Below are 18,088 nucleotides of genomic sequence, written 5' to 3' on the forward strand. Positions count from 1 at the left end.
TTATGTTTTTTTGTTATTGAAGGAAAATACCTACTAATACTCATTATTGATTTATTACCCGGCTCTAATCAGTAGTAATGAGGACGCGTTTGGTCCAACGCCAGTTTCATTCTTGACTTTAGAAACACGGTCCCAGCTGGAGCTTTCAATCCCATCACACAGTCTTTAATAATATAAATTCAAATCATAATATTTTTTAATTTAGTTTTAATATTTTAACCAGATGAAGGTTTGATCACACTGGGTTAAATAAAACATTAGTTTTTATTAGGTAAAAGCCAATCAGGTGAATCCACTGAGAATCTTATCTGAAATGTCTGATCATTTATTGGGAATTCAAGATTCAAGAGTTTATATTAAGTTTCCCTGTACACTGAATTTCTTACTTTGCTGTCCACATCAAATGCCTACAATAAAGGTAAAATTAAATATCCATCCATCCTCAACCGCTTATCCTGCGTACAGGGCTGGAGCCAATCCCAGCTGACACCCGGCGAAAGGTGGGGACACCCTGGACCCCAATTAACGGGTCTTTGGATGGTGGGAGGACCTGGAGAGAAAGGCCGGGACGACCGGGGGTTTGAACCTTCTTGCTGTGTGGCGACAGTGCTAACCACTGCACCACTACTCCGCCCAAAATTAAATATAGCCTCTGTATAAATAAAAATACAATGAAAAAATATGATAAATAAAGATATAAAATAAGCTTCAAATATAAAAAGTGTAAAAAACGTTTAAAAAATTACATACATGTGCAATTAACATGTCATGGTACAATATGAGAGGATGAGGCTGAAGAGAAGCAGGGGATGGAGAGGAGGACGCGCACAACTATCAATCTGTCCCGTCAAACGCAATCCATGCGACACCCTCCGGCGCAGTAGGTGGCGCTACGCACCTTTACTGCCACGGCTGCTTAAAAGAAGAAGAAGAAGAAGAAGCAGAAGGGTCGATTAGCCGGACTGCTAACTTAAGCCGCTCGTCGTTCGCCTCGTTCTGTCTGAATGTGACTGCGGCTGCGTGGAGCTGCGCGTGGTTTGAGCTGCAGATCGATCCCGTTGATCGGTTTGTGTCCGCTGAGCCTGTGTGACGATGGCGGCGGACTCCGTGAAGCTCTCCAGGAACCTGCTGCGCATGAAGGTGAGCGAAGCTGCCCTGTGTTAGCGCGCTGGAGCTAAGGCCGCGCCAAACCTCGTTCACAAACCAGACAAATATGGGTTTCCTGCTTGTTGAAAGCGAAGAGTCCTGACAAGCGTCGACCTAAAACATTATTATGTAAAGTTTGAACGCATGTCATTAATTCGGCATGTGACTGAGCGACCACATGCCTCTTATATTCAACAAAATCAACTAATAACCCGACTCACACCGTCCACCGCTGTGTGTGTTTGTGGACGTAACGTTAAACTGCCGTAGTCATGTTTTCAGTCAGGTTCTGTAGATGTTGGTTTTGATGAAACACGTGTTTCCACAGTTTATGCAGAGGGGTCTGGATGCTGAGACGAAGAAGCAGCTGGAAGAAGACGAGAAGAGAATAATCAGTGATGAACACTGGTACCTGGACCTGCCAGAGCTCAAAGCCAAAGAGTAAGAGTCAGCCTCAGCACTTTACAGAGGGGCCCTCACCAAACTGCAGCCAGAAGTCTGCTAGATCAGATGATATAAAGTTAATTTGGAAAACTTTATTTAGAGAACAAAATGGTTCACAGGTCACTTCATCTGAAATAAAACCATCAGTAATAAATGAATGAATCTTGTCAACATGAGGAGCTGCAGGGATTCACTGTGTGGGAGGCGTTGATGATGTAATCTGTTTTTGGTGAAAGACATTGGCTAAGAAGTCTTAACGAAAGGTCGAAACGTCTGTGTGGCGTGTAGCGTGCAGCGTAGCGGGATGGTTGTAGGACAGAACGAACCAGAGGCCTGTTTCTGCTGACTTTAATCTTTTTATTAAACCTTTATTTGACGGCCGCTCGGCTCTCTTTACATCTTGTGTTTTCATCTTTCAGGAACTTGATCATCGAGGAGAAGAGTTTCGTTCCCTGTGAAGACCTGAAGTACGGCCGCATATCGTTCAAGGGCTTCAATCCAGAAGTCGAGGTGGGTGTTGAGCCATGTCACTGACCCGTCACACGATTCCTCTGCATGAGCGTTTCTCTCAGGGACCCAGAACATCAGAGAGAATAAAAGTTTCCACAAGAGAAACGCGCACGTCACTGTGTTTAAAACTCAGCCTCTTAGGGAAATGTTTGTTTGTTAATCTGCGATTGCAGCCCTGACCTTTGACCTCCTGGCCGTCTGTACGGCTCTGAGATTTACAAACCGAATCTCTGAGTTCAGCTGTAGAACATCGTGGAATCTGCCAACATGTGGACGCGTTTTATTTAAATCTGGTTTTCCCAGCGTTCTCTCCACGCCGCCGTCCTGCCGAAGAGAGTCGGCGTGCTGACCGGAGCTCGTCACTTCAACAAACTCTGAAAGTATATTCGCAGGACGCCAGCTCGCTGTGCGGGCGGAGTCAAATGCTGCCCCGTTGAGCGCCCGTCAGAGCCGGTGTGTGTGATAGTTTCCTTCCTGTCCTGGGCTGTTAGACCTCCTGAAGCAGCCGCGAGGATGGAGAGGACAAAAAGTCGTCAACATTTGTCTTAAATCTGGAGAAATGTGTCTCCGGGAGGAAGCTGGCAGAGGGAAATAAAAAGCAGGAGGCTTTAGAAGTCTGCTCTGGATGTTAAGAGGAGAAGCGGTGAGGGATTTTTTTTTTTTTAGTATCTCAGGTGAGCACCTTGATCTCTCTTGTGGGTTCTGCTGTGTGTTGAGGCGGATCTGTCAGAGCGCCCTCTGGTGGACAAGCACTCGAGACCCGAATGAAGGATCCGACCAATTAGCACCAGCCTCCAGCACAGTGCTGGTAAAACATGGAGGTGTAGATTTTTAAAAACTAATTAGATTACAAAAAAGCATCGACACGGACATTTATTACCGTCGCACATTGCGCTGTGAACACGACGGGATTATGATGGCACTGTTCGCAAAGTGAAACTGGCGAGGAACGAAGACTAAAGTGTCCAAAGTCTGGGATTATTTCAAGCTAAAGAAAACAACTCGAGTACGTCGATCGATGAAATAATCTGTAGAATCCTCGATCACTAAAATCATCGTTAGCTGCTAGTAGATCTGCTTCACTCTGAACTGTTGAGCTGCAGCGTTCACTGGCCTTTTGGCTGATGCTCAAAACGTTGATTTAAATTGTCATGATGAACAGAGATGAATCTGCAGCGAGCTGATGGAGGCCATCCTGCAGGATTAAAGTGTCTCATGATCAACAACGATGCTCTTATTGTGAAAGTACAACATTTGCATGATATTGATAGATATTCGTCCTCCACATGACTCCACTCTGTCTGCTGACAGCTTGGGTTTGTATCGTGACAGTGATGCATCACCTTGTGAAAGTAGAACACAAGTGTCTCTATCAGTCAGAAACTTTACTTATTGAACGTTGGCCTGTAAATCCACGTCAGACGCTCTCGTCCGGTCGCCTCCTCGTCTCCTGCGATGTCGCTGAAACAAACGTAACCCGTTCCTAAAGATGAAGTTCTAAATGACAAACAGCGGAGATCCGATCTGAAGCAGCGGCGCTGACGTTTCATTGTGTTGCTGGGTCACAGAAACTGATGGCGCTGATGAACCCGAAGGACGAAGAGGAGGAAGGAGAGGAGGAGGAGGAGATCAGCAGGATGCAGACAGACGTGACAGACGAAGAAATGGCTCTGAGGTACGAACTGACGTTCTGTTGAGGTTTCACCTTCAGACCTGTGAGTGAGCAGCTTAGCTGAGTCCATGTTTCCTGCTCGCTGTTGTGTTCAGGATCTAAAACTGTACATGTTGAGAAGCCGCCAGGAGCTCGATGAAGATCACGTGTGCGTTTGTTCTGTTTCAGGTACGAGAGTTTAGTTGGAAGCATGAAGAAGAAGTTTGCAAAGAAGCGCGAGAGAGCGACAATAGAAGAAGACGACGTCAACCACAACGTAGAAACCACAACCAAGAGAGTCTTTCTGAAACCTCAGGACTGACCCCCCCCGGACTTGAGTTTGGACCCCCCAGTGATGGACTGTATTTTTATATGAATGTTTTTATATTTCTTTTTTTACGTCCGCTCAGCTGTGTGGAGTCTCTCGGGGGTTTGAAGAGTTGTTCACGGCTGACTGGATGTTAAACGTCCTGTTTTAAAAGAGTTCTGTTTTTACCGCCTGTGCAGCTTCATTAAAAGCTCGGCTCCGTGTTTTCACGTCTCTGAGGTTCTTTAAACAGCTCTTAGAACAACAGTTCAGCGTTCTGATAAAGACATGTTTCCTCGCCAGGTGGATCTATATGCTAAGCTAACCAGCTGCAGCTGCAGCTTCATTATGAGCCTGCAGGCTTCTGCAGAGGAAATGGATTATTTCAACAAAACGACCTGTGGACGAGGTCATCTTCAAATAATCCACATGAAACAGCTCCACACTGTTGGAAACGGGCCTTCAAACTGGCCCGAATAAACCTTTGTTTCCGTCCTTTTAAATTGAGATGAAAAGGTTTTATGTAAAAACTGAAGACGAGGCAAAATTCTATTATTGCTATTAAATGTTTTTAAAACATGAAAGTCAATTGTTTTCTAACAAGTTGCTTATTAATCAACTGAAACACTTTCTACCATCACCCTCTTCTGGCCTCCAGGGGCCTCATTTATAAACCGTGCGTAGAATCCTCACTAAAAGTGTCCGTGCGGCCAAAAGCCAAAAATGGCGTACGCTAAAAAATATTCAGACTTCTAAAACCGTGCGTACGCACGCCTGTCAGCAAGTTCCCTTTATAAATCACAATCTGTGTGAAATGTGGCCCCTGTGAGGGAGCTCCATGTCCGAGCCTCCAAACGGCCACAGCTTCCTGTAGGCACTCAGTGAAGCTCTTTAATATTAATCCGTCCTGACTGCAGGAAGAAAAGGAGGCAGACTCTGAAAACGGGGCCCCCCTCTGAGTAGTGACGTCTCTGGCTGGAGGGGGCCACACAGACAGGATGACCCAGGTACTGATCTGGATTCCCCCGTTTGAAAAGAGGAAACCAAATGACTTCCTCTGAGTTTAAACATTTATTTCTACAAACAGGACGAGGCTGCTGACGAGTTAAAGAAATGTTTGTTTTATATGCCACACACTGAAAGATTTCTCTAATAAAGTTATATTATAATAATAGTTATTTTCTATAATGTGTTTTTACAAGCAGCGCATCATATCCACACGGTGGCGCTCAGCGTCTGGCTCTAAGGAAACGAACATCTGATAATAACAATGCAAAGAACTATGCGAGTTGTCTGTGAAGGTTCTCAGTCATCCAGGTCATAGTGATCCAACGAAGGTTGAGCTCGAAGGCAACTTTTTTTTCTTCTACAAAGTTCCGTTGCCTTTGACCTCAACCTTCGTTGGATAAAACTCTGCTCTCCTATTAGCTCGACTGATGCACTCAAAACAGCATCAGTTTAAATGTAATTTGTCTCCTGTTCACCTTATTTAGGAGAATAAATTAAGTATTACTCCTGGTGACTCCTGATTAAACTGTCCAACATGTATAACGTTCTTTTGCAGAAACAGAATCTCCGTTTGTGTTTCTGATCCTGAATCTGGATCTTTTTGTGGCTGCAAATGATCTTAATGATGATTTTTTGCCACTTCAGAGAAAATCTGTCAAACGGCTGATTGTTTATTCAGAAAGGCTTTAAGCCTGGAATACTCAGAGGGAATATTTGGATTTATTTTACACAGCAGTAGGCCTCTTCATTTCAAACCGTTTCATCCTTCTGCCATGTGAGGCGCCGTTTCTCTTCTCGTGTGCATGATTCAGAGTTTACTTACAGGACGCACGGTTTGGTTTTATAGATCACAATGTTTGCTTGGGAAGTGGCGTCCGCACGTTTCCAGCACTGTTTTGTACGTACACACCGTTTAGAAATGAGGGCCCTGGTTCTGACAGGGTTCGGGTTCTGACAGAGTCCTGGTCCACAGCAACACAGCTTTTATGGATCAACATTTTTTATACAGCCTTTGGATCATTGATCTCTGGGAGGACAGCAGGACCGTTAGAAGATCTGATAGCGTGTCAGACCCTGACTGGACCGCCAACTTTATTTTTATTTACTTTGTTTTCTCATTTGTTGGTTTGCTGGTAACGTCGGTGTCACCACATTATGCTGGTGGTTAGCCAGCTGAAAGCTAAAAACAATCCAAGTACAACTTTAGTAATCAGCCCTTAACACTAGCAGCTTTATTTATTTCACGGGGGAGACAAGACCGAGATACGGAACGATCTCTGTGTGAAAACAGCCGACATGGCGGTTCCGCGCTGGTTCTGCACATTTGTTCTGTATTCATTAAATCCGACATGTGCGGATATTCTTTCCCACAGATCTCCGTCTGAAAGCGGCTCCTCTCCCGACTCCACTAACGCCCAGCCCTTACAAATCTATGCCAGTCCAACACAGGTAACATGAAATGAACATCAACAACAAGCAGTGAACGCCGCTAATCCTTGTGCTACACGATTTAAGATCTCTTGGTGCTAATTTCCATCTCTGGGTTTTACCAATAAACCAGTGCGGCAGCTTCCGAAAAATTGCCAAGATGCCGGACAAAGAGGCCGGATTTGTGTTCAAATATACTTTTTTAAAGGTTTTTGGTAGTTTTCTCGCACTGATTATTGAAAAGTTAGCGAGATCTAAACCCTGAACTGTCATATCAGCCCGCGACCAAAACCAACCCAGTTTGTTCAGTCTGGTGTCAGAGACGTCTGTTAGCCATTTGGCTTTTCACAAGGTAGCTAGCTGATGCTAAGGCTAGCGTCTCTTCTGACAGCCAGAAGAGACGGCAGACGGCGTGCTGACGAGACATGATGCCGTCAGTACTGAAGGCTGTTGGAAACCGATGTTAAATGAGACCTATTATACTGCTTTTCCAGTCCTATATTGTAGTTCTGTGACTCCTGTATGGCAGCTTTGCATGATTCAAAGTTCAAAAAATATATTTTTTTCTTATACTAATTCTTCATGTAGGCCTTAATTTCAGCCTCTGTCTGAACAAGCTGTAGATGCTCCTGTCTCTTTAAGCCCCCCCCGCCCCCTCAGAGCCCACTGTCTTCTGATTGGCCAAGAAAAGAAAGCATGTTACCAGGCTGTTGTTGTTGCTCGGCGGAACAGGCAGACTGAGCGTTGCCCTTAGTGTGGGAGCACATGACCATATATGTAACACCGGCTCCGTCTGGCTCGCTATTGCATAGAACGGAGCCATTGGTAGAAAATGGGGAAAAGCATAAGAGGTCTCCTTTAACTGAGATGCCTTCACTTGAAAGTGATGGCCTCTGAGGCAGCTGCCTTCTGTCTCGGCATTGAGACTAAAATCTAATTTCTAAGTGATCAAACATCAAACAGGCAACAACGCCAACTCCAGGTAGAACAGAAACAGAGAAACTAGGCCTGATGTTTAGTCACGTGTTTATTGGCTGAAGTAGCTCAGTAACGACTGCAGACTTCAGCCTGCAGACACCAGGATGATGATGATGGGGGACTGCCCTAAACCCTGTGGTCCTGTGTTTCTTTAACTTGTTGCGAGCTCGTTACTCTCTGACCTCCGCCACAGGATGGTGACCTGTCTGCTAAATATTCACATTTCCCATGAGCCTCAGCTTCTCCTCAGGCCTGCTGGTTCGCAGTTGGTATGTTTCACGATGCTCGTGATGATGGCGTCGAACACGGAGGCGGGGCAGCAGCGGTGGAGGAACGGGAGCAGCCACCCCATCTGTCCAGGGGTGTACACGGGTCTGGGGTGGACCGAAAGCAGAGCGTGACGCATGGCGTCCAGCACCGGAGACAGATCCTCCGCCGACTGCTGGGACATCTGGGACAGGCTGCTAGGGAGAGACGAGATGTACGCCTTCCCATAATCCTCTCTGGCCTCAGAGGAAGCGGCGTTGAGGATCTCGTCTCTGTAGCGAGCAACGTCATCGCTGTTCCCAAAGATGCCTGAGGGAAAGAGAAAGAGGCTGACTTTATAACGAGGGACAGAGACAATCAGGAATATAACAGAAGTCTTCAGGTTCAACATGTGTATCTGTATGTTTATAAGCTGCGTTATTTCTAGTTTCTGATAAAACGCTTCGTCTTCGCCGCGTCACGCTTCTCAAAACAGGAAGCTAGAAGACCAGACAGAAATAACGTGAAACCAGAAGCGACAGAGACTCAAAGGTTGTGCCTACTGTTATCTGGTGATGTTTCCTGGTCCAATCCGTAACAACGATAAGGACGACAGAAGTGATCTGTGTATCCAGTGTGAAATGCGCCTTAATACAGCAGAGTGCACTGGTGGATTCTACTTTGGCCAGGCATCTCTTGATCTTTTTATGGAATTGAGAAATGAACATTCGGCGGTGAAGATGGCGATAATGGCGAACACGGGTGAAGATGGCACAAAGGATGGCATGTGGAATGGGGAAACCCCGTCGGCGAGTGGACCTGCTGGGACTGAGCAAGGAATCAGACCTGGAAGTAATGAGGCGATTGGTGAAATGTTTGTGCAACATGATCATGGATATAGATGCAAAGATGTGTCAACGCAAAAGAACGTGTGTGGGACAAAACTACAAACAGACGCGAATCGACGGAGGTATAACACTTCATTTTTCCAAATGCATAATCATGCTAAAGTCAGATGGGATATTCGATCAAAACCTAGAGGCTTACTAGGGTCACATTTAAATATAAGAAGCATTGCATCAAAGACTGATGAAGTGGAGAAACTCCTCACGGACTCAAACATAGACTTTCTTTGTCTTTCTGAAACTCGGTTAACACAAACATCCTCACATGCGGCGTTTGTTTTCCCAGGGTAGAGTATATATAGGAGAGACAAAAAGAAAGAAAAGTTGGAGGGTTACTTATTTATGTAAAAGATCATATAGTGTATAAGTGTAAACAGATAGAGATAAGTGAAAAGTTGCAGACAGAAACAGAATGTTTGGCAATCACCATAACCTTATGACCACAAAGGTCATTTATATTGGTTGGTATTTATCGACAACCCTCTTCAGATGTTACTTTTTATAACTCATTTAAGGATATTTTAAAAGATATGCAAAGCCATGGAAAGGAGGTGATTGTTTTAGGGGATTTTAATGTCAACTGGACAGATAAGAAAAGTAGGAAAAAACTGAAAGAAATTACTGGTCAGTATGGTTTTAGCCATGATAAATGGACCTACTAGAATAAATCGAATAAGTAAAACTCAGATTGATCTTGTATTTTCCAATAAACCTGAGAGAATTATCAAATCTTTTAATTTTGATCTCAATCTAGTACTCATTGCCAGGAAGTTAAGGTTTATTTTTTTACACTTTAGGATATGGAAGAAAGATTGAAAAACTCAGATTGGGATAGGTTAACTACTACTACAATGAAGAAACAAATGTATTTTGTAAGGCTTTTATAGATACTGTCAACAATGTTCAGGATAAATTTATTAAGAAAATAGATAATAGACATAAAAATATAAACCTACCTTGGTTGACAGAACATATTTGGAATTTGATGAAGAAAAGAGACCATCTACTCAAAAAGGCATTAAAATCTGGCATTGAAACTGATATGCGTCTCTTTAAAGAATACCGTAACAAAGTAGTAAATGAACTTAGGAAGGCGAAAGCAAACTTCTTTATTGACCTCATTAAACAGACTAAAGGAAATAATCACTTACTCTGGAAATACATTAATAAACTCTCTCGAAAGGAAAATAAAAGTATTAAGTTTTATGAGATGAAGATCAACAATATATTAACACAGGAGGAGAATGAAATCGTTTGTTTTTCAAAGACTCTGTTCATGCTTTAGTTGATCAATTTGGGATTAGGAAAATCAATATCATACCACCACATAGCACCTACCCTGTTTTTTCTTTAACAGAGGTCTGTGAACAAGAAGTTCTGAATATTTTAAAAGGTTTAAAGAACTCAACAGCTCAGGATATATATGGGATGGATTCCTGCTTGATAAAGAGGAATGCCATAACTTTGTGTTCCTCAGTTACAAAACTGATAAATAACTCTTTTGGACAAGCTGTGTTCCCTGAGAGTTTAAAAGATGCAGTAATCACTCCAATTTTCAAGGGGGGGGGACCATTCTGAAATTGCCAACTACAGACCAGTTAGTATCCTGCCAGTAACATCTAAGGAAATGCAGTTTAGACCGAAACGTTCAACAGAGACAGCTCTCTATTATTTTGTGGAACAGTTAAAAGGCATGTTGGATAAAGGAGGGGTGGTAGGAGCCATCTTTTTAGATTTAAATAAGGCATTCGATACAGTCAATCACAATGTGCTGTTCTCTAAATTATCAACTCATAATGTCTCAGCAAATGCTAATGAATGGATGGCTTCATATTTGCGTAATAGACAACATTGTACAAGAATTAAAGGAACAACCTCTTCATTCTTAGATTGTCCTACTGGTGTTCCGCAAGGTTCAGTTTTAGGCATGCTCTTATTCATATAAATGATCTACCATCTATCTGTCCAGAAGTTAATATGCAAATGTATGCAGATGATACGGTTATTTATGTCCATGCTAAATCTAAACAGCAAGCTGCATCTCTAATCACAGGAGCTATGGAGAAAATCGCAGATTAGATGACATACTCCTGTTTGACACCAAATTTATCCAATACGGTTAGTATGTTTTTCTCTATTAGAGGAAGTAAATGCACTCCTCCTGAGATTAGTATTAAAGGACAAAGGGCACAGGATGTTCAGCAGGTTAAATATTTAGGTGTAATTATTGATAGAGGTCTAACCTTCAAAACACATTAAGGTATAATCTGGCTCATTTCAGATTTAAAAGAAATCAAATGAATACAGATGCAGCAAAACTGTACATGCATGCAATGATACTGTCACATTTTTCATATTGTAGCACAACCTGGTCTCAAACAAGTGCATCCACTTCAGAGTCTGTATAAACAAGTATTGAAAGTCATGGATAAAAAAACCTAATTCTCCTCATTATTGTAATATAGTCAAAAAGCATAACCTGTTGACTTTTGAAAACTTCCTGTTTATGTCCAATGTTGGGTTTGTATATAAGATCGTTCATGACTTAGCACCACAACCTCTCAAACAGGATGTAACAATAAGCAGACTGGGCTCAAGGTTAACAAGAGCTTCCTCTAGAGGGGACTGTTGTGTTAAGTATTGGTCTACGACATTTGGACAAAACTGCTTTTCAGTAAAGGCAGCTGGGATGTGGAATTGTTTACCACTGAGTGTCAGAGAATGCAGTACACTCAAAAATTTTAAAGGTAGTGTGAAAATATGGTTGAAGGACAATCAGGTATGTAGTCACTGAGCTATGAGACACTGAATGTGGTCAGTGTGTTTTTTACTGTGTATGGTAAAATTTTTGTAATGACAGTTTGTTTATTTTTGTATTTGGATAGTTGATGTTGTTTATTATGGTTTTGGGAGGTTTGGTATTTTTTAGTTTGTTAGATTTGGCTTATTTCAATTGGTTGACGTTTATATATATATTTATGAAATGTAAGGTTTGGTTTTGGGATTATTATTATTTATTTTTTTTTTTTTATTGTAATATTTTTCACGCTATTGGCACCTGGCCAGGGACTACAGATGGGAATTAGATTTTAGCTAAATCTGGTACAGTACATATACTGTGCATTGTCCCTGTTAAATAAATAAAAATAAATTTTAAAAAATCTTTCATTTTGAATGTTTTACACGCTAATTTCGCTTCCAAAAAGGAAACGAATTGACCGCGGTTCACAGACCCTCTTCATTCTTTGTTCAAAAAGGATAAAATAAATTTCCAAAACAAATAACAGATATATGGTGGTTTTGAATTACAAATGAATTACAGATTACCCAATGATACCTGGACCGATGGAGCTCCTTTCACTGGTGACTTTGTGTGTTCGTTTAGACTTTTAATTGTAATATTAGCTTTAATTTAGTGTCCATAAATGTCTGCTGCTGTGAGCACGTCATCTTCGTGGTTAACTCGTGGACTACACACCACACCTGTACTCAGAGTTAATGAGATCTATTAATAAAATGTCTTTAGACTTGATCCTGACTTGTTCCTCTGCATCACGTTCAAACAGCAGCCCAGCCGAGATTTAGTGAGGAACTCTGAACTCATTAATGGGTTCTTAGATGGGGTCCATCTTTATAGGAATGATTCTAAATGTTTTCATTCACCCCCTCTCCCCTGCCTTCTGGATGCTTTTACTACAGTGGACCTATGTGCAGTTTCACCTTTACATCTTAATCATATTATACATAAAAGAAGAGTCCATAAAATACTAAATAAAGAATTGCAACACTGAAGATATTTACAATTTTACTTAATGCCCTGCCAACAAGCCTCCCCACCTCTGTCTGTCGCCACAGTGTCAGATTTAGCCGTTAACGTGTCTTAAAACTCCTCATATCCTGATACTGTCATCTGACGTTCTTCTGGGGAAAATACGGAGCATGCCACGTTATGAAGAAAACTTGAACACGCCCCTTTAATCCAAATGCGCACCAACTCTAAGTGTAGCGTCAGAGTTTGTTCCTTGATAACCCTGAGTTAAATCTGAGCAGGTCAAACTGCCTTCGTAATCCAGACCTCACATGAGCCACATAATCATTTCCTGTCTCTCTCTACTGGCTGTCAGAAAAATAAACGAGTGAAACAGGTGGAGTGTGACTGAGCAATGAGAAGGAGGTCTGACTTAAAGACAGGGTCGGTTCATGTAAAGTGTCATGGTGTCAAATCACAAGCGTTGATTTAGTTCCGTTGCACAGCAGGAGGTAGTTAACACAAGTTTAAAAGCAGACCTACTTGTTCTGAAGCCTGCAGGTTGAATTAAAGCCACCTTGACGCCCCACGCCGATAGCTCCATCCTCATCACCTTGGAGAAAACGCTCAGCGCTGCCTTGGAGGCTCCGTAAGCAGCAAACATGGGCATAGGCACCTCCCCTGCAGGAGAAGCATGAACACACAGCCATATGTTCATGAAGACTTTAAGAAACGTTCTCCCCGTTCCCTTTCCTCACGGCCGTTCATGTTCCTGTGAGGAGCTCCGATCCCTGAAACCGATAACCTAGTATGAAAAGGACAGACTTCAGTAAAGTACAAGTACTGCAAAGTTATCCAGTACAAATCTTAAATTTCACCTCTGACTGAAAGCAGAAACTCCCCTAAAATCCTCCGTTTGCTGTGGAAAACTGACGGCAGCCCATAAGTGAAACTGATTTGTAGTTCTTAAATGAAGACACGCCGCGGACCATTGAACCTGTATCAGGCCTACCTGCCATGCTGGACACATTGACGATGCGTCCTCTGGACCTCCTCAGCAGAGGGAGGAACACCTAACACATCTTCACAGCCGCCAGGAAGTTCACCTCCATACAGCGTCTGTAGGTTGTGAGGGGGAGGAGCTCTGCGTCCACAGGACAGTAAAGGACTCCTGCATTATTCACCAAAGCCCACAACCCTGCAGGGACGGGAGACAAGAACACTTGTTGGTGCGTGCAGTGTCTATTATTATATATTTACAGCAGCATGTCTCAGTGTGTGGTGTCAGTCCAGACTGAAATACACCTATTGGATGGATTGAGATGACTGAAAAGGTTTACACCCCCACCTGTCACTGACGCAGTGTTCAAGCTTACCTGTGTCAGCCACCTGAGTGCAGATGTAGCGGTGTGCTGTCTCTATCTGGGAGATGTCGGTCACGTCGAGCTGCAGCACCTGCAGGTTCTCAGATCTGCGTTCTCTCAGCTGCTGAGCTCCAGGTCCGTTCACATCCAGCACCCCAGCAAACACCGTCAGTTCGGTATCACTGAGCTGCTGAGCCAGAGCCAGACCGAACCCTGAGTCGCAACCTGGGATAAGAAGAAAAATATGTTCAGCAACTAGACCGAACCCCGAGTTGGAACCTGGGACAGGAAGAAAACAAAGTTCAGCAAGTAGACAGAACACCGAGTCGTAACCTGGGACAAGAAGAAAACCACGTTCAGCAACTAGACCGAACCCCGAGTCGTAACCTGGGACAAGAAGAAAAATATGTTCAGCAACTAGACCGAACCTCGAGTTGCAACCTGGGACAGGAAGAAAACCACGTTCAGCAAGTAGACAGAACACCGAGTCGTAACCTGGGACAAGAAGAAAACCACGTTCAGCAACTAGACCGAACCCCAAGTCGTAACCTGGGACAAGAAGAAAACCACGTTCAGCAACTAGACCGAACCCCGAGTTGCAACCTGGGACAGGAAGAAAACCATGTTCAGCAAGTAGACAGAACCCCGAGTCACAACCTGGGACAGGAAGAAAACCATGTTCAGCAAATACACAGAACACTGAGTCGTAACCTGGGACAAGAAGAAAACCACGTTCAGCAACTAGACCGAACCCCGAGTTGCAACCTGGGACAGGAAGAAAACCATGTTCAGCAAGTAGACCGAACCCCAAGTCGCAACCTGGGACAGGAAGAAAAACACGTTCAGCAACTAGACCGAACACCGAGTCGCAACCTGGGACAGGAAGAAAACCACGTTCAGCAACTAGACCGAACACCGAGTCGCAACCTGGGAGAGGAAGAAAACCACATTCACCAACTAGACCGAACCCCGAGTTTGTATGTTAAGCTTGATGTTTGATTATAGATATTATGAAATGTGTGCTGTGCTCTTTCAACCAGCTGACTGATGCTGGCAGGTTTCAGGTCTGTTTATGTTGCACATAAACGTTAGCGTAAGACGTGCTGCAGTGTTCCTGTTTTTCCTGTCTGTGCAGCTGCTGCTTAGCAAGGCAGACTTATTCATAAGCACCTGAACAGGAAAGTTCAGTTAGTGTGAAATATTATCACTTTTCAAAATGGGAAATGTTTGCAGACCAGCTGGAGAGAGACCACCTGGTCTTCCTCAGCTCGTCTCCACAGAACTCTACTCTGAGCAGTTCAGAAAGAACAGCTGGGTCTGTAACAACTGAAGCTGTCTTGAGACAGCGTCTTGAGTGTGTTGTCGCCTATGTAAATCAGACGTGTTGATTCTCTGTATAGCGGCCGCTTTAGGATGCAAATTTGACCTGCCCTACTCTGCCTCTGATTGGCTCTCACATGGCCCTTGCTGAAAGAACAGGAAGCTGTTTCTGCTTCTTCTACACGCCGTCTTTCAGTTCAGTGGCAATGGCAGTCTGCCCATTGATCCATGGGAGATCAGGTGTTATAGGTTTGTTGAGTCGTGACTCCTAACAGAATCAGAATTCGGTTTATTGCCAGGTACATTTTCAAATACAAGGAGTTTGCCTTGGTATAAATTGGTGTTTACAGTACACCATCCATCCATCCATCCATCATCAACCGCTTATCCTGCGTACAGGGTCGCTGGGTGCTGGAGCCAATCCCAGCTGACATCGGGCGAAAGGCGGGGTATCGCAGGGCCACACATAGACAAACAACCACTCACACTCACACCTAAGGACAATTTTAGAGACACCAATTAACCTAACCTGCATGTCTTTGGATGGTGAGAGGAAGCCGAAGCACCTGGAGAGAACCCACGCGGACACGGGGAGAACATGCGAACTCCACACAGAAAGGCCGCGGGCAACCAGGGTTTGAACCGTTTGCAGTACACAAGAACATAAATAAAAATTTACATATATAAAAAGTAAGGAGTTGGGGAGGGGGGCCTGATAGTCAGTGACAGTGGGGGTCCCAGGTCTTGTTGAGTAGGCCCACTGCAGTCAGAAAGAAAGTTGTTACGGCGGTGTAGAAGTGCATCATCATTGACTTTGTCAGGCTGAACTTCTTCAGCTGCCGCAGGAAGTACATCCTCTGCTGGGCCTTCTTGGTGATGGAGGTGATGTTCAGCTCCCACTTGAGGAGGGAGATGATGGTGTCCAGGAAGCCAAAGGAGTCCACAGTTGCGACGGGGGGCTCACCCAGGATGATGGGGGAGGGTGGGGCTGGGCTCTTCCTGACGTCCACGACCATCTCCACTGTCTTCTGAGCGTTGGACTCCAGACTGTTCTGGCTGCACCAGGTCACCAGATGGTCGATCTCCCATCTGTAGGCGGACTCATCCCCACCAGAGATGAGCCCAGTGAGGGTGGTGTCATCTGCAAACTTCAGGAGCTTGACGGACTGGTGACTGGAGGTGCAGCTGTTCGTGTACAGGAAAAAGTCAGTGGTGTGACGGGGGATGGTGACAGGTCTGGCCCATTGTTTTCAAAGCGACAATAAAACTGGTTCAACTCGTTGGCAAGGCGTGAGTCGTTGGATGGACTGAGGGGATTTAGGTTTGTTGCTGGTGATCTGAATCTGAATTCTCTCCAGACAGAAGCAGAGTAATTTCTTGAGAACTGGTGCTGTAGTCTCTCTGAGTAAGGCTGTTTAGCCTCTCGCACCGCCTTGCTAAACCTGTACTTTGACTCCTTAAACCTGGCCCGGTCGCCACTCCTATACGCCTCCTCCTTTTCCAACCTCAGCTGTCTGAGTTTAGCCGTGAACCAGGGTTTGTCATTGTTATAACTCACCCTGGTACGTGTTGGTATGCAGGTGTCCTCACAGAAGCTGATGTAGGATGTAACAGCCTCTGTAAACTCATCCAGATTGTTGGTAACAGTCCTAAAAACATTCCAGTCAGTGCAGTCCAAACATGCCTGGAGGTTCTCTACAGCTTCACTGGTTCAATGCTTTGATGTGCTCACTACAGGTTTACACAACTTTAATTTTTGCCTGTAAGCAGGAATCAGGTAGCTCATGACGTGGTCAGAGTGTCCCAGCTCGAGGGACGGCGTGACAGACACTGGTAACTGTGGTGTAGCAGTGATCCAAAGTGTTCCCCTTTCTGGTTGGACACTTCATGAACTTTCTGGATTTGAGGAGTTCATGGCTGAAGTTTCCTTTGTTAAAGTCACCAAGAACAATAACTAAGGAGTCCGGGAATGTCCGCTCTACCTACAGTATCTGGTCAGCCAGCGTGCGCTGTGCGTTGTGCACGATGGCATGCGGTGGAACGTAAACACCTTTTGTTTTGAGTTCCATGTTCCAGGTCCGCTCTGTAGACCTGGAAGCCAGCCAGCTGCAGCGTGGAGTCTGGTATCAGTCCACACAGCCACGTCTCCATGAAGCACAGAACAGAAGATGAATAAAAGTCTCAGTTTTAACCACCAGAAGCTGAAGTTCGTCCAGATTATTGCACAGTGAGCGCACAACGTCTCTCCTTCCTCCGACCCCACAGACAGGAAGTCAGACACACAGGAAGTTAGACAGGACAGTGTAGCCACCCTGACGTGTTCTCCATGTTTCTCAGACACCACATGCGAGTAGCAGCCACACTTTGGAAGGTTTTGGTGGCGTCTCTGCACGCTGAACTGCAGACTCGACTTCACCACTGACCGAATGGGCTGTAGCTGCTGCGGTAGCGGACCAATCACACGTCGCATTAAATCAAAGAATGCCGGTGCTGATGGCTGTGAGCAAAACCTACAAATAGTATTTTATTCCAGATTTGGTGAGAAGGGTCAAAAAGCAGGAATCATGTGACTGGAGACGAAGAATACTTAAGTCAGTACCTTTAAGGTATTGGTACTCAATACCCAGCAGTAGTCTTTGTGTGTGTATTAGTGTGTATCTGACCTGTGATCAGCACCGCCCTCCTCGCCGCCGGCAGCTCTTGTCTCCTCTCAGCCACACAGATCAGGATGAAGCTGTAGCTGAGGAGGGCCCCCCCACAGACAGCTGGAGGAACACTACAGTACAGAGCGGCCCCGAAGGCCCCGAGGGCCCCGGGCCAGTACCCGTACCCACAGGCCCCTCTAACCCTCCACAGCACGGTGAAGATGAACGCAGCTGCAGCGACGACACACACACAGATTTCCATCCTCCGACTGACTGACGAGGAAACAGCGTGTCGGTCAGAAGTCAAGTGTAACCTGAAACCTGGAGCCCCGCCCTCTCTCACCTGCACAGGTATGTTGCTGCCAACAGGTGAGTATGTGTCAGGACA

The 18,088-nt window shown here is 44.7% G+C and overlaps 2 protein-coding genes across 2 annotated transcripts; one reads left to right on the plus strand and one right to left on the minus strand.

Annotated features, from left to right (window-relative positions):
• The first annotated feature begins 932 nt into the window (after positions 1-932).
• On the plus strand, positions 933-4,288 carry mphosph6 (M-phase phosphoprotein 6). The gene is made up of 5 exons (XM_038706049.1): positions 933-1,140; positions 1,475-1,587; positions 2,010-2,100; positions 3,669-3,775; positions 3,941-4,288. Exons 1-5 carry the CDS (start codon positions 1,093-1,095, stop codon positions 4,071-4,073), a joined length of 492 nt encoding a protein of 163 aa, XP_038561977.1. The 5' UTR covers positions 933-1,092; the 3' UTR covers positions 4,074-4,288.
• Positions 4,289-7,503: 3,215 nt separating this feature from the next.
• hsd17b2 (hydroxysteroid (17-beta) dehydrogenase 2) lies at positions 7,504-18,088 on the minus strand. Its single transcript, XM_038707169.1, is given in 5 exon segments — positions 7,504-8,048; positions 12,915-13,052; positions 13,384-13,569; positions 13,748-13,960; positions 17,719-18,088. Coding segments are annotated over 5 exon segments (1,122 nt in total). The 5' UTR covers positions 17,963-18,088; the 3' UTR covers positions 7,504-7,707.

Source organism: Micropterus salmoides, unplaced genomic scaffold (assembly GCF_014851395.1).
Source record: "Micropterus salmoides isolate LMB-PRFRI ecotype aquatic unplaced genomic scaffold, ASM1485139v1 Ms_hic_scaffold_8, whole genome shotgun sequence".
Lineage (NCBI taxonomy): Eukaryota > Metazoa > Chordata > Actinopteri > Centrarchiformes > Centrarchidae > Micropterus > Micropterus salmoides.